General features: G+C 50.2%; 1 protein-coding gene across 1 annotated transcript in view; it reads left to right on the plus strand.

Moving 5' to 3' along the window:
- The first annotated feature begins 6584 nt into the window (after positions 1–6584).
- The window catches only part of GRAMD1B (GRAM domain containing 1B), a 245349-nt gene continuing 228714 nt past the window's right edge, over positions 6585–23219 (plus strand). Inside the window, exon 1 of the mRNA XM_059676850.1 lies at positions 6585–6819. Coding sequence (XP_059532833.1) covers positions 6794–6819 — 26 coding nt within the window. The 5' untranslated portion in view covers positions 6585–6793. The remainder of the gene's footprint in view (positions 6820–23219) is intronic.

A 23219-nucleotide genomic window follows, 5' to 3' on the forward strand; every position in this document is an offset into this window, starting at 1 on the left:
TAAGGCTATGATCAACAAATGGAATTGAATTAGAACGAAAACAGTTTATATTTTTACTACTGACCAATAAATGGAATTTAATTAAAAAGACCACAGTGTTGTTATGATTGTGCACTCCACCCCAGCCCTCCAATAGGATAGGGCTGAACGGGTCAATGAGACAGATGTGATTAGGTAGGCCTTCCCGGAAAGCACGCTCCCTTCTCTCTGTGGCACCGGGCCGGGCAATCCTGGGTTAGGAGAAACTGAGAAGGAGCGGCCTCAGGACTGGGAAATGTTGGAATTCAGCGAGCAAGCCCGAGCTTCTGGTGTCAGAGCAACGTGTCTGTGCTGGGAGCAGACACCAGTAGCACACGCATGTCCGTCATTAGCCGGGCCAGACACCTGGGCGCTTCTGCAGCCTGGAGAGGCCACGTGTGATCACTGCCTTTATTGTTAAGCAGCCGGTGCTGCTGAGATGCCCCAAGCGCTGCTTCCTTCGTGCGCTTCTAGCGGGATATTTATTGCTGCTCTCTTCTCGTGTCTGCTGGGATGATGACCCTGCCTGGCTGTCTGTCCCCATAAACTGCTCCCTGGGGGCATAGAACATGCCAGATCCTCCTCAAGAGAAATAGTGCAGGAGGAAAGGGGACATATGTAATACTTTCCACAAAAATGAATTATTTAAAATAAACAACAGCTGATGACTAGATTTTTAAAAAGAAATTTGAATCCTGTCATTCTCCTGCTTAAATTCTTAGCTGCTGTCCATCTCACTGGGGACAAGAGAGCCAAGCTCCTGGCCACGGTCCGGTCCATAAGGCTTTGCAGAGCCCCCCTTCCTCCCTCACATCCACCAGCGCCCCCTCCTCACTGTGGGCCGGACGCAGTGGCCTTCGCTCGGTTTCTGAAACACACCAACTCCCTCACCACTTTCTCTTCCCGGGACAGCTTCCCCCTGGACCGCCACACGTCTGGTCCCTCTCGTCACCCCAGGCCCGGCTCCCAGGCCTTCCGATGTGCTCCCCCCCATTCGAGCTAAAGGAATCCCCGCTCACAGGCCCTCTAGTCGGCGGCTGTGCTGAATCTGTTCACTGGCCCTGATTGGAAATGTTTGCTCACGTGTTTAATTTCTGATTCTTTGCAATCGACGCAGCGAGAGAAAAGGTGTTTTCTTGTCTTGGTAACTGGTGTCATCCACGTGGAAGAGTCTCAGGTAGTGTTTGGGGTAGATGAGGGATACACAGGGCTCAGTAAGTGTATTTTGACTTCCACAGCACGCCCACTGGAAGGGGAGCTAAGTTACGTTGACATGACGGAATGAGAGCGCCCAGGCTCTTTGGGAGTGTGGCTCCACATAAACCAGCCCTCCGGCCGGGCCAGACACGTTCCGCTCTCTGCTTTCCTGGACACGGCGTGGAGCCGGCGCTGGTCCTTGCTCTCGCGCTTTCCCTGAAGCACTGGCTGTGGCTGGATCGCATGCGTGCATGTGCGCGCGTGTGTGTGCATGTGTGTGCATGTGTGTGTGTGTGTGTACGTGTATGAGTGCATGCGTGCGTGTGTGTGAGCCCTGCGGCTGCAGGGCAGCTGGCCGAGCAACACCTGAGCTGCATCAGGCCGCTTCGACGCTCTCCTCAGTATCTCGCCACTGAACTGGGGTTTCACTTCCTGGCTCCCATCTGTGCCTCCAAGTCTGCAGCCTCCTGTAGGCTCTGTCCTGCAGGCTCTGTCCTGTAGGCTCTGTCCTGTAGGCTCTGTCCTGCAGGCTCTGTCCTGTAGGCTCTCCACATGACAGTTTCTCGTGGGCGGGAGCGCTCTCTGGAGTGATGCTGTGACATCTCGCTCCTGCAGGCCCCGGTGCTCCGGGCAGCAGTGGAGTGGCTCATGTCCTAGGACCTGGCCCCTGGCTCCCGAGTTTGCACACACAGCCCTGCCACATGCGGGTGTGTGAGCTTGGTTTTCCGTTTTCTCCTCTGTACATGCCCTGACTGTATCACCTGCCCGGAACCCCGCTCCTCTGGGACAGCCTGCCCTCTGGGAGGGCCTCCAGGAACCAGGCACCCCGCAGACCGCCCTGTGGCTAACGGCACGCTGCCACCTCGCCTGTGCCATGTCCCCCATCTTCCAGGCACCTCCTGTTGGGGCTTACCTTCTTGGATCGCTGCCTGCTTCCTGTCACCATCCTCTCCAGACGTCATGTGCCACCCGCCCCTCGCCTGTCCGCACGCACAGCCCGTCCATGGCACAGGTAGCTCTGGGGCCCTTTGGAGTGTCCTGCAGCCAAGCTCCAACTCTGATGCCCCTGACGTCAGTGAGACGCCTGGTGACAGCAGAAGAGCAGTGGGACTTCGTGACCCGCCTCGGCCCCAGAAAGGCTTGGCGACTGCTTGCTGGTCTGGAGCTCCACTGAGCGCCACGAAGCTGTCTGATCAAGACGCAGCCCCGCCCCAGCCGGTGTGGCTCAGTGGATGGGGTGTGGGCCTGTGGACTGAAGGGTCCTGGGTTCGATTCCAGTCAAGGGCACATGCCTGGGTTTGGGGCTCGATCCCCAGTGGGGGGTGTGCAGGAGGCAGCTAATCAATGATTCTCTCTCATCATTGATGTTTCTATCTCTCTCTCCCTTCCTCTCTGAGATGAATAAAAAAATATATATATAAAAAGACACAGCCCCGCTTCTCAGGTTCACGTACAATCAGGATGCTCCCAGCCCTGCTTTCTCCTCACCTGCCCGTTTCCAGCTGCCTTTCAGCCTTATCTCTCTCAGGGGGGAAACGAGAGCCAGGAACAGCCGCTGGAAACACAGCGCCCACCCTGCTGCTGGCCCAGGAGCCACCGCCGGCCGGCAGTGTCTGTGCGGCAACTCGTCACAGAGTGTATTAACTGCATTTCTGACGAGCGGATTGCCTGGCACCTCACGAGGGCTCCTTAGTTTTGTTCTTTGTATTCATCAAAAGAGGAAAGCGAAGCCAGAGGCAAGCAGAGACCTAACCCTAAGGTGGGTGACGGCAGCTGTGAGGAGCCTGGACAGGACACCAGGCTGGGAGCACGTGCTGCTTGGAGACAAAGGGGGACACCGTCACCCCCCCAGGTCAGAGGCCCAGCTCGGCCACTGCACCCATGCCTCCCGCCAGGACGCTGGGCCTGGGGAAGGGAGTTCTGAGTGAGACACAGGCGGGGTCCTGGAGGGTGGGGCAGCGAGTGGGAGGGCACCCTCGGCTCTTCCCTGTTGATTTTCCATGCCACCCAACATGGGAAGAATTGCACAGGGTCCATTTAATTAAACTCGCCCATTTTGAAGATAAAAAAAGTGAAGCCTAGAGAAGGAAAATAATTTCCCCAAGTTCAAACAGCTGTTTCCAGCGAACTCGGTACTAGAGCGCCCTGAGCTCCAAGCTTGTGTTCATCCCCATCCCAGGCAGCTGCTTTCACACCCCAACTCACACCCTTTGGACTCAGAACACACACTGGGGACAGAGGGCGAGGGCGAGGCAGCCGTCCTCACATCCCTGCCTCCTGTGGCGGGACTTCAGCCCCTGCCCCTCTCTCTGTCTTAAGCACCGTGCAGGCAACCAAGTCTCCTGGGAGTTTGCCTGAGTCAAAGCAGGAAGGAAGAACTGTACCCCCATAGCTCTGATCAGTCTGCTTTCCTGTTCCCTACGCCAAGCGAGTTACTCGGGAAGAGGGGACCGGGGTGACATGTTCCCCTTTCATCTGAGTTTGCACTATAAGACAAGCTCCTCGACCTGGAGAGGGGACTGGCTGCAAGCGCAGGATGAGTTCGCACTGGTCTCCTCTCTGCAGCCACTCATCTGGGCGGTCACTTGGTTGATTGTATTTCCAGGGTGCAGCCCGTGTTCTCTAACTATCTGTGTCTTAGATCACTAGTTTCCCAAAGGCTCCATATGAGAAAGGGTTTCCTGATGGAACTCACTTTACAAGTGGGGTGCATTGTCCCTCCCTTGGAAATTCCCAATTCTCAGAAACATAATAAAGGCCCTGAAAAGTCTTGCAGTTAAAAAAATAACATGGTTTACTTTGCTTAACCCATTATTTCTCAAATACATTCGACTACAGAGCTCTTCTAACGCCACTTATCAATATGCCATGGAACAGATGGCAAGAAAGGTTTGCACAGTTGTGTGTGAGTCCATTATCCTCTGGCTGGAAAGTGGGAATGTTGACCATATAGTCTCCGGTCCTCCTGGCTCAATGAATCTGTGACTATGACTCCATATAGAAGGTGTTGAAAGATTAAATCACAAGGAAAGCACATTCCTATTTTCTGGGAATTTAAATCATATCAGAGAAATACATGTATGTCAGAACTGTGCCTGACATTATATAATAAGTGTTTAATACATTTTTGCGAGGGAATGTGAAAAAGTTGTAAATACATTTAAATGAAACAAACTCACATAACAGGATCCTAACAAAAGGATAAATGAGATACTGAGCAATTGAGACGTGGTAGGAATGCTTCCAGGAAAAATAAAATGTGAGCAGTTTTGAAAGGGAAGGGTGTCGTTAACATCGATTCATCACTATCTATCAGATAATTCCCACGCGCTAACGTTGATCTTTGCAACTCTCTGAGGCTCAAAAAAGTTGCTCAGGGTCACACACCTGGTAACTGAGGAAGAAGTTGGAACTAGTATACCCTGATGTTTATGATGCAGAGGCACCCTGTTAGGTGTTTTACAGTCATGATTTTATTTAATCCTCTCAACAGTCCTAAAAAGGACATTTCATTATCCCTTTTATTATCCCCATTTGGAGCTACTTGGGTAAAGAGAGAGGGCGGGAGGGATTCAGCAGCTGGGTCAGGTGGGGTCTCTGAGGGGTCTGTCTGGCCCCGAACAGCAGTCTGAGCCCCAATATAAGCAAGAGCTTCGATGTAGGAAGACCAGGCCGTCTGCATGCAACCTTCCAGTTACTCCCGAGGCAGGTCAACTGCTTTCTCCATCTTCCATTCAGCGGAACTAAGGCTGAGAGGCATGTAACTTGTCCAAGTGGACCACCTGGTGAAGGGCGCGGCTGGGGTACCTCCCCAGAGTTCAGCCTAACTCATCCGCTACCTGCTTCTCAGCAGCCACATCTGGCAAAGCAACTCTCCCTGACTCACAGGAGACCCTGAGGAAGTGTCCTCGCTCTCTGTTACCTCTGTGCACAGTTGTGAAGTAGGTATTGTAACTTCCCAAAAGCGAATACATGCCTGGGTGGGAAATATCGAACCCCCTGGCAGGCAAGCAGGCAGGCAGGCAGGGGCCGCTGACCGCCCCCACGCTGCTGCCCAGAGAGGCAGGTCCCGGAGCTCTGTGTCTGGGCTGTGCGAGGCCGGGAGGCACATCTGTGAGTGCAGACCCCGCCGGAAGGACATCTGCTGGGGAGGGTCGGGTGCAGGCCCCCCACCGCTTTCCAGTGAGAACGCCCCTTCCATGCGCAGGCCGGTGCTCCGCTAAGAAACGTGCGAAATGCATTCGTCCCTGTGGCTGACATGAAAACATCTGTGCGGAGACGGTCCGAGGGCGTGGAGGATGGAGCAGGGCGGGAACAGTAAGTGGGAATGGGGGTTATAAAGCGGAGCCTGTTAGCTGGGTCTCCGCAGGAGCCATGAGACAGGGTTTCTCACTCCCCTGCCTGGCCGTCAGCATCCCTGCCCTTCGCTGCTCCTCATGCTCCTCATGCTCCACGGCCTTCCTGGAGGAAGGGGGCGTCTTATTATTTATTTATTTGCATATCCTCACCGAGAATGTTTTTCCCCATTGATTTTTAGAAAGAGTGGGAGGGAGAGGGAAAGACAGAGAGAAACACACCAACTGGTTACCTCCCTGCACGCACCGGGACCACAACCCTGGCTGGGGTGGAGCCTGCAACCCAGGTACGTGCCCTTGACCAGAATCCAACTCGGAACCCTTCGGTCTGCAGGCCGAGGCTCAATCCACTTAGCCACACCGGCCAGGGCGGAAGGGAGCGTGTGGGAAGCGATTGGGGTGAGATGAGAGCGCTGACCTGTGAGCTGATTATGTTTTCTCCATGGGCTCAGGTGACCTCCCAGAGGCCGGGTGCCCTGGGCAGGGGCGAATGGAGAGAGGCCCCCTCCCCCAGGGCCACCCCCCACACCCGGGTGCTCTTGGATGTGGCCCTTGGATGCCCTGATTCTGGGGTGATCAGGCCCTTCCGCCCTCGCTAGCTGTGAGCCTGGGCGGCTCCGGGCCCCTCATCTGCCCAAAGGGCACCTGTACCTGAGGGCTCCCCAGGTCCTGCCCCGCTTACCCACTGCTGACCCCACCCACCCGAGGCCCCCCAGCACCCGTGGGCCCGGCGGCCTCCCCGCCCCCTTCTCAGCGCGGGCCGGATGGGACCTGGTTCCCACGGGCCGGTGTCGCCCCCTGGCCGCAGGCTCCGCAGTAAACTTGATGGTGGGCGTTAGGGGAGCGGTGGCTTCTCGGGGCGCCGTCTGGACGCGTGTCCCCGGGTGACACTCGGGGCGGACGCGGGAGCGAGGCACCCGGTGCGGCGGCGGAGCGCAGAGGCGGGGAGGGGCGGCGGGCCGGAGCGGAAGCCGCCGAGGCGGTCACGACCCGCAGCAGCAGCTCCGGGAGGGATTCCATCCCCGCAGCCGGGGCCGCGCAGCCCACGCGGGGGCCGCCTCCCGCCCACGCCGCGCTCTGCGCCCCGGAGAGCCGGCTCCGCGCCCTCCCTCCCGGCGCCCTCCCTCCGCGGACGGGCTGGTCCCTGCGGGAGCCGCGCGGGGGGAGGCGGCGAGCGGCAGCCGCGTCCTGGGCGCTGCTGATCGGAGCCGGCGGCCGCCCCCATGAGCGCTTCTGCCCGCGGACCCAGGTAAGACCCCTGGCGCCCTGAGCCCTGCAGGGGCGACCCGGGGAGCCCGGGCTCTGGAGGCTGCGGGAGCCTTGGGGTGGGGGTGGGACCCGCTGTTTGTCCGCACCCCAGTTTCTTAGGTAACCTCCACGCTCCCAGAGCCGGTAAAGCTATTGACATGGGCAGTGGCCTGGCTGTGTGTCCACCCTGAGAGCTGGTGCCCGGGAGCCCCGGGGACAGACCACCTCCTTCATGAGCTTCCCGGGACCGAGCGCCCTCTCCCCGGAGCTCTGGGGGCTCAGACCGTGGTGAGGGCGGGCTGTGGGCAGGGGACTGCTCCTCTTGCTCTCTGGCCAAAGTCTGACCCGGGACCCTGGCTTCCATCACCCCCTCTGGCCACCCTCACCAACCCTCTGCCTACTCTCCTTGCACGTAGGAGTCGGAAACTTGAAAGGGAGATGGAGTGAACGTCATGGGACTCATCCCCAGGAAGACTAGGAAGCCGAGGCGGTGGGAGGCGTGGGGTTCCTGGTTGAGCCCCATCCAGAGGAAAGAGGGTGACTGACGGAGCAGGTGAAGGGGTGACAGGTGTGCATTCGGGTGTTGTTAGAGAGCAAACAACTTGTTTGCACCATCAGCCAACCTCATGCCTGGAGAAATGTCATTCCTCAAAAAGTTTCTTAGGCTCGGCTGCGGGGCTCAGCGGTTGAGCATCAGCCTATGAACCAGGAGATCAGGGTTCGATTCCTGGTCAGGGGTTATGCCCGGTTGTGGGCTCCATCCCCAGTGTGGGGCGTGCAGGAGGCAGCCGACCCATGAGTCTCTCTATCATTGATGTTTTTCCTCTCTCCCTCTCCCTTCCTCTCTGAAATCGATAAAAAATGTTTTTAAGAAGTTTCTGAGCAGGGCGACAGGCCCCAGGCCACAGGTGACAGCAGTTGACAGCGTGCTCTTGGGCTGTGCCTCCTGGTGGACCCGTAGCAGTGCGAGGAGCGACTCTATTCCAGGCCCAGACCCGGAGGGCAGGCGAAGGGCTGTGCATGTCGCATGTACTGGGAAAACCCCTAGTTTGGTGTACGGACCTCTTTGTAAGACGCGTGAAGGGGGTGTTTCCATGACAGCAGCGATGTGACCCACCAGCCTCTCTGTGAGGGCCAAGAAGCCATTTAGCGGCAGCCGTCTCCTCAGCGAGCACCCCGTGGGCACAGCGTCTCTGAGAGACACAGACGGTGTTTTATGGACCAGGAGCCCTCTGCCTGGAGGCTTTTCAACAAGCGTGTACCTCGGCTGGGGTTCTCTCTTTAGGCTCAGAAAACTAATAGTAGAAACAATTTGCAAAAGCTGCCTTTCTGTCCCCACCCCAAGGTCCCACGTGCCCGGATCTGACCTTGAGGCTCGCTGCGGAGCAGGCACACAGAGAGGTATCCATACCCATGCAGCTGAGCGCCCTCTCTCTCCTCTCTCCTTAAGCAGCCTGGAGGTTAGAGGACAAAATAGAGACCCTTGCTTCCTGTGTGAGCAAATCCGCCTGCGCTCTGGGCGGGGCTGGTGTTTCCTCCCTCTGTTCAGTGGTGCCTCTGCCTTTGCTCCTCACTGAAGATCGGGTCTCGTGCTCACACCGGATGTCGCTAGCATGCCACCTTCACTGCTTCTCACAGCTCGAGCTGGAGCCTTGGGTGGTGGACAGTGAGGTCACTGGGGAGGCCGCAGGGTTGGTCTGACGCCCCTCCTCTTGGTTCATTTACTCTGTAACCTGCTCAGAAGATCTTGTCCTCAACTTGCAACTTGGACCAAGAGCTTTGCCGGGCGTCATGGGTAGCAGAGGACCTGGGTCTCCACCGGGCTTGTGGAAATTCTGTTTTTCCCCATCCGCACTCAAAGGCCCTGGTTTTGGAGATTTGTGGCTATGCTTGGGTGTTAGTGTTGGAAAGTACCCGTTCTGAGCAAGTTATCAACCCCTAGACAACTGGGGTGCTGCTAAAGTACCCCAACGTGGCGTGAATGCCTTATTTGGTCTCTTGCTCAGCTGTTCCTGAGGACCACAGGCCTGAATGAAATCGCATCTTTATAAGGAGACCGCATTATAAAGGTTGTTCCTGCCACCACCTTCTAGCCTTTACTTTTGGACCATACCAGTCAGTTGATGTCTTTGTAGATTAGCTCACTGTTCACTCCCATCAGGGCTCTCCCATCACCACATCTCTAGTCTGTCCCCCGTCCCCAGCCCCAGGGCTGCAGCTGCACTCCAGGGCTTTGCGCTGCTCTGCTCCGCGTGGCTGCTGCTTTTGCACAGGTGGCGTGTGTTATCAGCCGCGTGTGGCTTTGGGTGTTACTTACAACTAGAGGCCTGGTGCACGAGATTCGTGCAGTTGGACAGCCTTAGCGCTGCCTTGAAGGCAGGAGAGGCTCCCACCACTGCTGCTGCGCTCCCCAGCCATGAGCCCGGCTTCTGGCTGAGCGGTGCTCCCCCTGTGGGAGCGCACTGACGACCAGGGGGCAGTTCCTGCGTTGAGCATCATAGCGACCGATCGTTCCACCATTCGGTTGATTTGCACATTACCCTTTTATTACATAGGATTCTGCTGGGAGTTATCACCCAGTCCACTTTCCCGGCTGATGGGGTGCTTCCTCGTGGGACGCCTGCTGTAATTTACACTGTTCTGGTTTCATTGCTCTTTCGGCTTCATTAGCATCTTTCCCTTCGTCCTCTCCTCTGCCCCCTTTGCACCCGTGGAACCACACTTCATTTTTTGCCGAGGCATGATCATGCACCGATTGCACCAAAATGACCATTTCCTTGATTTGATCCAGATTACGCACAAAGCAGCAACACTGGTGTCTCTTTAGATGCCCGGGTCCCATTTCCCCTTTATTTTGGTGCAACACGGCACCGGCTCCTACGGGATGCCCCGTATCCACTCTGCTTTGTGCCTGGTGGGTGTGCATTGCACTTCTGTGTGGGAACGAACAGTCCCAACCAGAGGCAGGAGGGTGGGGCTGTGGCAGCAAAGAGAGGGCGGCATCCTGCGTGGCGCTTGCTGCCGTGGCGGCTGCCACGTCTGATGTGTGAACATAGGCTTCCTTAGGCGGGGACCCTTGTCCGTGAGCTCAGGTGCAGATCTGCAAGGTCGCAATGAAAACAGGAACTGAGGTTCTCTTCTAGGCTGAGGTGAGGTTGATGAGCTGGTGAGCTAGTGACCTGCGAGCCCTCCTTTCTGCTAGGCTTTCCTCACACCAGCACTGACGCTCTCTTCAGAGAGGACGCTCCTGCAGTTCACAGGCTGGGGAAGGGTCTCCTTGCTCCGGTCCCAGCCGAGGCGCCGCTCAGCGGAGTAAAGGAGGGAAACGGTGTTGGTTCCATCAGCTGAGCTCACAGACTTGAAACAGACAGACCCTTCGGGTTGACACGAGGTCAAACCTGGACTTTGCTGAGACGCTGAGGGCAGGAGGCAGGGGCCGCCCTCTCTCAGCTCTTGCGGGGCGTCTGGCCCAGCCCTGGAGCCCCCGTAAAAGAGAAATTCCACTTCTGAGCCAGGATTATAATAATTGATGTGGAGGTGGCTGTTGACTTCAAGGATCAGCATTGAAAAGTGCAACTTCAACATTTATTTTTTTAAAAAAAAACTTCACAAAATTAAAAATGGATTCGTCCAAAACACAAGACCAGTGCGGCAGTGGGGGCCCTCCTCCCTCCCCAGCACTTAGACGCCGCTGCTGAGCTCCGTGAATGAGAAGCCTCGTTGGCGAGACGAAGGGGTCCGACACAAGGCAGCCCCTCGCTCACCGCCATGGCACCTCACTGGCCTCTGGAATCCATCCTTCTGAACACTTCCGGTGTGTGGGACGTAGGGGAGTGGAGGGGGCAGAGATGGGAATGGGCCAAAGAGCAATTTCTAGAAAAGTTTGTGAGACTAGGTTGCCGGGAGACAGGCTGCCCGAGACAGCAGGGGTGGCCCAGGTGGGGGAGTCCAAGCCTGTGCGGAGAACCATCCCCGGAAGGGGAAAAAGAAATGACACATAACAGTGATGAAGGAGAGAGGCCCGGGCATCAGAGGGGAAGCAAGTGAAGTGGGAGGAGACAGGAAGCAGGTGGGAGAAGAGGAAGACGCAGGCGCAAGAGCGAGGAAAGGGGCAGAGCGGGAGGGACATGAAAGCAGGCCTTGCTTCGTGACTTCCCTGTCCTTTTCCTCTGGAGGGAGGAAGCAAGCGAGCCAGGGAACAGCGCTTTCTGTGCTGTTGGAGCCTCGCCATGAAGCTGTCAGGCCTCAACCCTTCGTGGCAACTCGTTCTATTTTTACATTTTGCAGTTAAACAAATGACCCTGCGATGGCATTTCCATGAAGATTTTATCCGGCTCACCCACACAGCCAGAGCTGGCGGCTGATGTTTAGTATAAAATTCCCTTTAATCAGACAACAGGCCCCTCACAGGAGCCTGGCTTTGATGGCCTGTGGGCAGCTGCTCCGACGGCGGAGGAAGCTGGAGGGCCCTGTGCTCCCTCAGCCGGCTGTGCGGGAAGAACTCCAGTTCACTGCCTTCTGCAGACCGCAGCACTCCTCCTCCTTTACCTCTCCTCTCCTCTCCTCTCCTCTCCTCTCCTCTCCTCTCCTCTCCTCTCCTCTCCTCTCCTCTCCTCTCCTCTCTTCTCTTTTTGCAATGGTTTTGATTCCAGCCTTTGTGGGACTTCTTGGTCCAGTTCTCCTTGAAGATCTCATTGATGCAAAAGAAATAAAATAAAGCTAAGAAGGTTCCCTCTGGCGGAATTCACCCTGAGTGAAGGCCCTGCTTGCCGCCTGGTGCGCCCCTTCCCGGGCCTGGCGAGGAAGCGCATGGACCCTGCTGGTGTGCCGCTGCTTGCTGCTTACGCAGCAAGAACAAGGTTGTGCGTCTCGTACCTGGTGAGAACGCAGGGTGGACAGGGGTTCGCCGGGTTAGACGCAGACTTGCTGCCTCAAATCCTGAGACTCGGTAGCAATTGCATGCATGCCCCGTGCACAGAACCGTTCTTGTGGAGAAAACAACAGTAACAGTGCGTGTTGAGGGGACCAACTAATAGGACAAGGCTGGTTGGGTAGATGTAAACATGGAAGAATATTCGCAAGGCCTGTCGCCCCCATGCGTGTGTGTGTGTTTAACCGGGTGTTTACGGACCCTTCCGCCACCCATGCTGCCAGCTCCTCTGCTCCCCTCCTGTTAGCCTCTCAGATGCAGTTTTGACGGGACAGCAATAAAGACGCTGTTGGGTCCGTTCTTGCTTCAAAAGGAGCAATGGATCAGACAGTGGGACTGAAGGGGGCCTTGGGGAGCCTTGTAGGGGCTGCTCTTCTCATCTGGAATGAAACAGGCTAACGAGTAGGTGACTGCAAGCAGGTGTCTTCATCTCTGGTGCAGAGAACGTGGAGAGCACTGACGTGAGCATGGGGATGTGTTCACGGGGGGAGGAAGGGTTGACGTCCATCAGGAGGAAAGCAGGAGCCAGTGGCCATCCCTCCCTTCAGCCCGGCATCCACGTGTTTCCTCCCGGCAGGCTTTCTCCTGGGCTCTGGTTCAGGGGACCATCTGGGCACGGCTTTGAGGCCAAGGAGACTTCTTTTTCTCTTAAGCTTTTTTTTAAGCGTTCACTAGTATTGCAAAGGAGGACCTATGCTATGCTAGTGAAAGTGTTGCATAGACCCTCCTTTTCCCCCATTACTCTCTCCCAGCCTTCTTCTCCCCGCCCCCCCCCCCCCCGGCCCTCACTCACCCACGGGTTATGCATATACGCATACAAGTTCATTGGTTGATCCAAGTTGACTTCTTATGCATCTTAGGGAAAAGGGGAAACAAGATAACTCAGTCAGGACGACTTTACTACCAAGTTCAAAGTATGGCCTCCTTGGTGCAAACTCTCCACCTTCGCCCAGGCCCGTCAGCCCTGAGGTGCTGAGTGGAGCGTGGCCCCAGCCCACAGTCACGGGAGTGAGCATGCCTGTGCCCGTCACTGCTTTGCCATACGTGTCCCCAGACATCTCTCCTTGGACCCTGAGCCTCCTCCTGCTCACGTCTTTATTGAAGTGAATCCCCAGAATGAGATCCGATCTTGTTGGGCGGTAGAGAGGTTACACAGAGTCTCCATCGAAGGCTCCCCCTTCCTGGGGAGGAGGACTAGTGAGCGAGCTCCTGCGTGTGGACAGTGGACAAAGCACCTTGACCTCTTCCTCATCATGCAGTTACTTTACTAAACTGCCATTCACATTGTGTGCCATTGCGCGTAGATCTCTCTTATTTTATTTAATTGTCATGAGTGCCTTATGCAAAACAAATGAGTACTGGCTCTATTTTTAGAAACGAGCATAGAGACATGAAGCCGGAGATCACACAGGCAGTAAGTGGTAGAGGCAGGACTTAAGCCAGTGTCTGGTCTTACATAGTGTCTGCCACTCTTCCTCCTGGGTGGGCTCCACCCACATGCCAGGCCCTTCATTTCTCATAGCCTTTCTCATGGTCTTTCATTGGTTGGCTGCCTCTGCAGACAGGAATTTACAGTCCTTCCAGTTGATTCACCAAGCGATTCCCTAAAGCCTGGACACCCATGCAAACCCAATGCAAGGAATTTAGACTTGAGAGGTAGACCATATTGTTTTCACTGGGACCTTTCCTTTAGGTTGTGGTATTTCAATCACTGCCAAATTTTCTTGACATTGAAGTAAAAGAAAATGCTGAATGCAGGTTGGCATTATACTTCCTCTTATAACTATGATCTCCCTACTCTTTAGCTCTAGCCAGTTTGGCTCAGTGGATAGAGCATCATCCTACGGACTGAAGGGTCCCAGGTTCGATTCCTGCTTAGTTTGCGGGCTCAATCCCTAGTAGGGAACATACAGGAGGCAGCTGATCAATGATTCTCTCTCATCATTGATATTTCTATCTCTCTCTCCCTTTCCCTTCCTTTCTGAAATCAATAAAGAAATATATATATATATATATATTTTTTTTTTTTTAAAGTGGTAGATAATTCTGAAGGAAGAGTCTTGCTCCACCTGAACCAGGGCTAAGTAAATTTCTGTAAAACAAAGAAATTATAGGAGAATTTGAGGGAAGCTACCACTTCCAAGAGAGAGCTGAGGAAAGTCCTTTAAGGTTTGAGTCTATAAATCAGCCTTTTGAGATGTTTCTTCCTCTTGGCCAGGCCATTCCTTCTGTGAACTCCGTGTGCAGAGAATGCTAATCTCTGGTCCTGGCTGCATGCCCGAGTTTCCTGCTCTTTGTCTAAGAAAGCACACAACACGGTAAGAAGGCTGTGCCGACGGCTTGGCATATCAGTTGGACCAATCTGAGATGAATGATATGCTTTGGTTTGTCAAAAGACAAGAACCAAGCTCTGCTGAGTAGCTCAGTTGGTTGAAGTATCGTCTCCATACACCAAGGTTGCGGGTTTGATCCCCAACAGGGTACATGTAAGAATCAACCAATAAATGCATAAATAAGTGGAACAACAAATTTATGTTTCTTTCCCTCCCCCTCTCTCTCTCTAAAAATAATAATAGCCCTAGCCAATTTGGCTTAGCGGATAGAGCATCGGCCCATGGACTGAAAGGTCCTGGGTTCAATTCCCGTCAAGGGCATGTACCTCGGCTGCAGGCTCGATCCCCGGCCCTAGTCAACACACGTGTGGAAGACAACTAATTGAGGTGTCTCTCTCACATCTATGTTTTATTTCTCTCTATGTCCCTCCCTCTCCCTTCCCACTCGCTCTAAGAACCAATGGAAAATTATCCTCAGGTAAGGATTAACAAAAAATAATAAATAATAAATCTATTTTTAAAAAGCAAGACCAATTCAGCAGGGACAGCTGGCCTATTTCTTAGAGCATTTGCCCAACTAAGAATGAGATGAGAGGATTTATAAAATTGGATTTAAAAATGTTTTTACCTATTCCTCTTCATTCTTCCAAAGTTTGACCATTAACACAGCTGGATGCCTCATGAACCTGAGTTTAATGCTAGTGCTGGGCTTGACTCTTCTGTCAGAAGACTGATATGTTAGCAACAGCCAAACTTAATTTAGACATTGAGCCTTTGGGCTATCTTACACCTGCATTGATGATACTGTGATCAAGTTTGAACAACTAATCTTGGGAGAGGATAAAAAGTGGTATGAACAAGCCAAAATAAGAGCGAGAAGAACACAGACATTTGAACATTGTATGAATTTTATTCCTGTGTGGGCAGTGGAAAGAAATGAGTTGATGGATTAAAATGTTGGCTTTTCAGAGCACTGGGAAGCGTCTTTATCTCCTTTTCTTTTCTAAAGGTTATCTTATTTCTACCAGTTGTGGAGAGAATGTAATTTTAATTTGTTCTTGTTTATTTGTCATATATGGTTTTTAATTTTTATTAATTTTTAGAGAAGAAGGGAGAGAGAGAGAGAGAAACACTGATGTGAGGGAGAAACATTGATTGGTTACCTCCCGCATGCACCCTGACGGGAGATTGAACCCACAACCTTCGGTGCACAGGGGATGCTCCAACCAACGGAGCCATGCCAGCCAGGACTGTCACATATGTGTAATATTTTTAACCACATCTTCTTTTCATATCCTGGCGACAAACATTTGTTAAACCAGAAACCCGATGGTTATTGGGAAAACACTGTTGAATGAGACAATGCTTTCTTCAAAGAGCTCATGGTCTAGGGAGGAAGATAAAGTAAAAGAGTCAAACACAACTTGTTCACGGCCATAAAGAAGCAAAAATAAGGCCACTATGGAACATGGAGTCCAGAGCAGTAACCCAACAGCCAGGCCAGCCTGAGGAGGCTTTTTCCAGAAGAAGGAATTCCTGAGCTGGGCTTGAAGCGGGGCTCAGCCATGTTCCATGTGGAGAAGGGCGACACCGCGTCGCATTTGCATGGCGTGTGCGCACACGTGGAGCTGTGTGGGCCGACGTGCTTGTGAGGAGTAACGCGGTCAGACCGAAGGCGTGCTGTCGGTGGGCGATGAGGCTGGACAGCGAGCGAGTGGGGCTGGACTGTCCGGGCCCAGTTATTCAGTTTCTACTTAACAGAGGCAGCTGGGAGCCCCGACACTTTCCAGCATTAGAGTGAAAAGAGCAGGTTAATTTTTTTCCAAAAATTAACAATGTGGAGGATGAACAGAAACAGGGAGAGTCCCTAGGCCGGATGCGATATGGGCTACTGAGCATTCCAGGTAAGAGCTAATGGAGTCTGAGCTCTGGCAAGAAAGGTTGGAAAGGACTCTCCAGCCGTGAAAATTAGTTTAAAGAAACGTCTTCGAAGTTCGGTGCCTGGAAGCTGAGGGAGGAAGAGAGGAGCCGCAGGTCGCGTCCAGGCTCCAGGCCGAGGCTGTCCGGCCAGGCCAGGGCCGGGAGCTGAGAGGTGAAGTGCTGGGCAAGAAGCAGCGCTGAGAGAGCAGGTAACGGCAGCAAACCTGGGCAGGACGAAGACGTAAGAGAAGCCATCGGAGTGGAGATGCGGGGTCGTCCTTAAACTTTATAAAACCAGTTTCAAAGAGGTTTTAAAAAATATTTTTCAGTTGCAGTTCACATTCGATACTATTTTGTGTTAGTCGCAGGTGGTCATGAAGCTTCGAGAAAAGATGGGACAGGAGCGTAATAGTGACAGTGCCCAGAGCTTCAGGAGGTGAAGGGGGGGTGGTGGGGGGGAACACACCACTTCAGTCCTTTAAAGAAAGGAGGACAAGACAGCTTAGAAGAAAAGTGAGAATGAGAAAAGAGGTTTTCAGAAAGAGAAGTTCTTAAATATACTTGTCTATAAAGGGGGGACAGCTGGAGAGAAAGGGAGCAATTAAAGACACAGGACAGAGAAGGGACAGCTGGGAGGGCATGGACTTTACGAACAACAGGTGGAGGGGAAGGTGGCACCTCCCCCCACACCGCACTCCCCCCTCCCCGCCCCCCGGCCCAGACCGGAGAGAAAACCAAATTGGGGACATTCACCTGGGATCCCACTGAGGTCCAGCCGAGGAGGAGACTTACAACAGGAAGGGCAGGGCCCACCTGGAGAGGTAGGAGAGGCGGGTGCGGGAGGGCTGGCAGCTTCCGTAGGCGGCAGGCCAGGAGAGAGGGGGGAGCTCCGGTGTGTGTGTGTGCGGGGGGGAGGGGGGTCCCTAAGAGGATGGAGGCCCGGACCCCAGGTTGGGAGCACAGAGCCGAGAACAGCGGCCACGTAACATCAGCCATGAAGGCCGTGGGCTTCTGGCCACCAGCGAGACGGGAGCCCATCTGAGATAAAGCCACAGTTTTTGTTTTTCTTTTTGGTTTTGTTTGTTATTTTTAAACCCAGAGAACAGGATTTTCATTTGCGGCTACTCCCCCAGGCTTCAGTGGAGGGAGGCGTGAGGCCCAGCTGGCTGAAGAGAGGCTGGGTGGGGAGCCCCAGAGACCTGCATCCATCCCCCACCCCCTACAGAAGGGGTGTTGTTTCCTGAGAGGCGCAGGCCCTCCACAGCTCGAGAAAAGGCAGGTACCCGCCGTAGGGGCTGCAGCACCTCCACCATCAGGAATCCCACTCGCCACCCCGGCATTGCACCCCTGCAGAGGAGACAGCGGCGAGGCCCAGCCCAGGGATTTGGAGCGTCATGATGGCTTGGGGTGGCCGTCCACTCCACTGTCCCAGGCACCGGGGTGGTGCTCCCCCTCATGGGAGAGCTGGTAGAAACCCCCACTGAACTGCACACAGGCTCTCCGCCCAGCCAAGGACAGGGAAATGTTCTGGGAGGCTCTCAGAGGAGGAGCCCTGGGATGGAGAAACACACCCACCATTTTCCATGAAATCTAAATGGCACCTCCCCTCCCAGAAGACCAGAGGGATCATACCCCCGACTCCCCCCAAAGCCCTTTCGGAAACAGCCTCTTCAGTGATGAAGACTGACCGCTGGCTGGCAGGCGAGGCAGGCCAAGGTGGAGCCAGGGAGCCGGGAAGGCTGCTGACCTGTCTGAGCCTGAGCTGCTAACAACCAGCCCTGGAGGCCGTGGCCCCTCCCCTGCACAGCCCGTCCCGTGGAGACAGACGCAAACCAGCAAACTGGATCGCGTGACGCCGCAAACAGGTGCTGAGGGCCAAGCATGGACGCCTCTGACAGCGGCAGCCGGAGGACCCCCCGCCCCGGGAGGCCCAGAAACAGCACAGAAGACAGCCTCCGTCAGAGCTCCCAGGGTGTTTCTTTGTTTTGTTTTGTTTTTTTTGCATTATCTCTTCTTTATTGTTTTGTTATTATTTTTCTCTCTTTTTTTCATATCTCTTCTTTTTCTCTTTCCTTTCCTTACTCTATTTTCCTCTACTTTCTCTTTTTTCCTTTTCAAAACTTTGTCTTTCTGCTTTCTCTGCCTTTTTCATTTTCATAATTTTCTTCCTCTCTTCTTTTATGCCATTTTCATTTTCTAATTATTTATTTTTCTTTCATTTCTTTCCCTTCTTCTCTTTCACATTTCTTTTTCTTCCACCCTTTTTTTCCCTTTTCATATTTCTCTTTTACTTTATTATTCTTGTTATCTTTTCTCTTTCTTTTGCGGTTGCTTTTGTTGTTGTTGTAGTTTTTTTTTTGGTATTTTTTGGTTTTGTTTTGTTTTGTTCTGTCGGCACCTGCAAAACCGCTCACGTGATGTGGTCGGGGGTGAGCCTCACAGTCAGCTAGCCTGAGAGGAGATCCCACCCACAAATGGGACAACAATCAAGATGCGATTACAACAGGAAAACCCCAATAACCCGCACAGGGACATTCCTAGAGTACTGAGCTCAGGAGATCCAAGAGACTGCACCCCTGGGTCCCACAGAACACTCACTACACAGCGCCACCCCATGAAACCTTGAGGCATAGCGGTTTGATGTAATACATAGAAACAAATACAAAGGGACAGCAAGAATGGGGGACAGTGAAACAACCCCAATGAAAGAAAAGGAGGAAAATCCAGAAAAGGAGCTAAGCAAAGTGAAGGCAAACCATTTATCAGAGATGGAGTTTAAAGTAACGGTTATCAGAATGCTCAAGGAACTTAGTGGGAACTCCAAAAGCACGAACCAGAACCAGCTGGAAATTAGAATAACATATCAGACATCAAGAATACAAGTAAATCGAATGAGGCAGAACATTGAGTCAGTGATTTGGAAGACAAGGTAGGAAAAAAACACCCAATTAGAGCAGCAGCAATAAAAAAAAAGAATTAAAAGGCAAGGGGATAGTTTAAGAGAACTTTGGGACTACATGGAACATAACAATATTCACATCATAGGTGTAACAGAAGGAGAAGAAAGTGAGCAAGGAATAAAGAACCTGTTTAGTTAAATAATGACAGAGAGCTTCCCTAACCTGGTGAAGGAAAATGTCACAGAAGTTCAGGAAGCACAGAGAGTTCCAATCAAGATGAACCCAAAGAGACCCACTCTAAGACATATCATAATTAAAATGACAAATGTTAAAGATAAAGAAATAATCTTAAAGGCAGAAAGAGAAAGACAGAAAGTCACTTACAAGGGAGTACCCATTAGAATGTCAGCTGATTTCTCAACAGAAACATATCAGGTCAGAAGGTATTGGCATGAAGTATTCAAGGTAATGAAAAGTGAGACCTGAATCCAAGAGTACTTTATCCTTCAAGGCTATCATTTAAAATTGAAGGTGAAATAAAGTGCTCCCCAGATAAAAAAAAGGGGGGGGGGGGTTTAAGAAGCACATGACCACCAAACCAGCATTGCAAGAAATGTTAAAAGGAGTGCTTTAAGAAAAAGAAGTAATAGAGAGAGAGGTATAAATGAGAAAAAAAGACAATAATAAATAAGTACTTATCTGTAACAACCTAAAATATAAATGGACTAAATGCTCCAATAAAATGACATGGGGTAACTAAATGCATAAGAAAACATGATTTGTATATATGCTGTCTACAAGAGACCTCAGAACAAAAGATTTACACAGACTGAATGTGAAGGGATGGAAAAAATAATCCATGCAAATGGAAATGAAAAAAAAGCTGCCATAGCAACAATCATATCTGACAAAATAGACTTAACGAAGTCCATAACAAGACAAAGAAGGACACTACATAACACTAAAGGGATTGATCCAAGAAGAAAATATAACCCTTGCCCTAGATGGGTTTCTTAGTGGTTAGAGCATCGGCCCATACACTGAAGGGTCACAGGTTTGATTTCCAGTTGAGGATATGTACCTGGGTTGCAGATTTGATCTCTGGCCCTGGTAGGGAGCAATCAACTGATGTGTCTCTCACACTGATGTTTCTCTCTCTCTTAATCTCTCCCTCTCTCTGCTCCCCTCCCTTCTATACTTTGTAAAAAAAAATCAGTGGAAGAAATATCCTCAGGTAAAGATCAATTACAAAAATAAATAAATGAAAACATAACCCTTGTAAACATATACAACCCAACATAGGAGCATCTAAATATATTGTTAAAAACTCTTGGAAGACTTTAAGGGAGAAATCAGTAGCAATACAGTCATAGTAGGGGACTTTAACACCCCACTGACATCACTAGATAGATCTTCCAGACAAAAAATCAACAAGGAAACAGCAACTATAAAAAATACACTAGATCATATGGATTTAATTGATATTTACAGGACATTTTATCCCCAAGTGGCAGAATATACATTCTTCTCAAGTGCACATAGAAAATTCTCAAAGACAGACCATATGTCTTAGTAAATTCAAGAACATTGAAACCATATCAATCATCTTCTCAGACCACAATGGCATGAAACTAGAAATCAACTATAATAAAATAACTTCCAAACATTCAAACATATTGAGACTAAATAACTTATTATTAAACAATGAATGGATTGTCAATGAGATCAAGGCAGATATTTAAAAATTCCTGGAAACAAACAAAAATTAACACATAACCCAAAATCTAGGGGACACAGTGAAAGCAGCCCTGAGAGAGATGTTCATAGCATTACAGGCCTACTCAGGAAACAAGAACAAGCTCAAATAAACAATCTAACCTTACAACTAAAAGAATTAAGAAGAGAATAATAAGAAAAGCCCAGATTAAATAGAAGGAAGGAAATTATAAAGATCCGAGATGAAATAAATGACATAGAGACTAAAAAAACAACAATATTAAAGGTCAAGGAAACCAAAATCTAGTTCTTTGAAAAGATAAACAGATTGATGAACATTTAGCCAGACTTACCAAGAAATAAAGAAAGAGGACCCAAATAAATAAAATCAGAAACGAAAGAGATGAACAACTGAAACCACAGAAATGCAAACGATTGTCAGAAAATACTCTGAACAATTATAGGGTTCCCCCCAAAATGTATACACACTTTGAATATAATTATAAAGGCAGTGTTTATTAAAGTACATTTCATTTCCATTTAACAGCTATTAGCAATTAAGATGTATATACAATTGTTGGGGACACACTGTATATGCCAGCGAATTGGACAACCTGGGCAAAATGCACAAATTCCTAGAACATACAATCTTCCAAAACTCAAGCAGGAAGAATCAGAAAACCTGAATAGGCCAATAACAGCTAATGAAATTGAAGCAGTAATAAAAAACAAACAAACAACAACAAAAAAAACTTCCCAGTAAACAAAAGCTCTTGATGGGATAGCTTCGTAGGTGAATTTTACCCAACATTCAAAGAAGAATGAACACCTATCCTCCTCAAACTATTACAAAAAATTCAAAAAGAATGAAGACTTCCAAGCTCTTATTATGAGGCCAGAATTATCCTAATTCCAAACCAGATATTACAAAGAAAGAAAATTACAGGCCAAAATCCCTGATGAACATAGATGCTAAAATATTCAACAAAATATTAGCAATATGTATCAAAAAGATCATACAAGGTGACCAAGTAGGATTTATTCCAGGGATGCAAGGCTGGTTCAATATTCGCAAATCAATAAACAAAATGAAGGATAAATATCACATGATCACATCAGTAGATGTAGAAAAAGCATTCCATAAAATCCAGCACCATTTTTGATAAATCTGTCAGCAAAGTGGGAATAGAGGGATCATACATAAATATAATAAAGACCATATATGACAAATCTACAGCCAACATCATACTCAATGGGCAAAACCACAAAGCATTTCCTTTAAGATCAGGAACAAAACAGGGATGTCTGCTTTCACCATTTTAATTCCACATAGTAAGAGAAGTCCTAGCCACAGCAATCAGACAAAAAGACAACTTAAAAGGGAAACAAATTGGAAAGAGGGAAGTAAAACTGGCGTTATTTGCAGACAACATGATATTGTACATAGAAAACCCTAAAGAATCCATGAAAAAAACTATTTAATAAATAAATTTGGCAAAGTTGAAGGATACAAAATTAACATCCAGAAATTGATGGCATTTTTATACACCTATAATGATTCTCAGAAAGAGAAACTAAAAAAACAATCCCATTTACCATTGGAACAACAACAAAAAGATATCTGGGAGTAAACTTAACCAAGGAGGTAAAAGACCTGTACTTAAAAAACTATAGGACATTGAAAAAGGAGATAGAGGAAAACACAAACAAGTGGAAGCATATTCCATGCTCATGGATTGGAAGAATTAACATCATTAAAATGTCCATACTACCTAAAGTAATCTATATATTCGCAGTCCCCATTAGAATACTACTGGCATATTTCACAGATCTAGAACAAATAATCCAAAAGTTTATATGGAACCAAAAAGGACCTTCAATAGCTACAGCAATCTTGAGAAAGAAGAACAAAGTTGGAGGGATCACATACCAGATATCAAACTATACTACAAAGCCCTTGTAATCAAAACAGCCGGGTACTGGCGCAAGAACAGACATATAAAACAATAGGACAGAACAGAGACCCCAGGAATCAACCTACACCAATATGATCAAGTAATACTTGACAAAGGAGGTAAGAGCATACAATGGAGTGAAAACAGTCTCTTCAATAAATGTTGTTGGGAAAATTCGATAGGTATATGCAAAATAATGAAACTAGACCACCATACACAAGAGTAAACTCAAAATGGATAAAAGACTTAAATATAAGTTGTGAGACCATAAAAATCCTAGAAGAAAACTTAGGTAGTACAATCTCAGACATCTCACATAGCAGTATCTTCACTGATACATCACCTAGGGCAAAGGAAACAAAGGCAAAAATAAACAAATGGGACTACATCAAACTAAAAAGCTTTGCACAGCAAAAGAAACCATCAACAAAATGAAAAGGGAACCTACTTCTGGGAGAAGATATTCATCTGATAAGGGGTTAATTTCCAAACTATACAAAGAACTCAAACAACTCAATACCAGGAAGACACACAATGCAATTTAAAAATGGGGGAGGGGTGGGAAACCTGAATAGACACTTCTCCAAAGAGGACATACAGATGGCCAATAGACACATGAAAACATGCTCAATGTTACTAATCATCAG

The sequence above is a fragment of the Myotis daubentonii genome, chromosome 19, assembly GCF_963259705.1.
Source record: "Myotis daubentonii chromosome 19, mMyoDau2.1, whole genome shotgun sequence".
In the NCBI taxonomy this organism is placed as follows: domain Eukaryota; kingdom Metazoa; phylum Chordata; class Mammalia; order Chiroptera; family Vespertilionidae; genus Myotis; species Myotis daubentonii.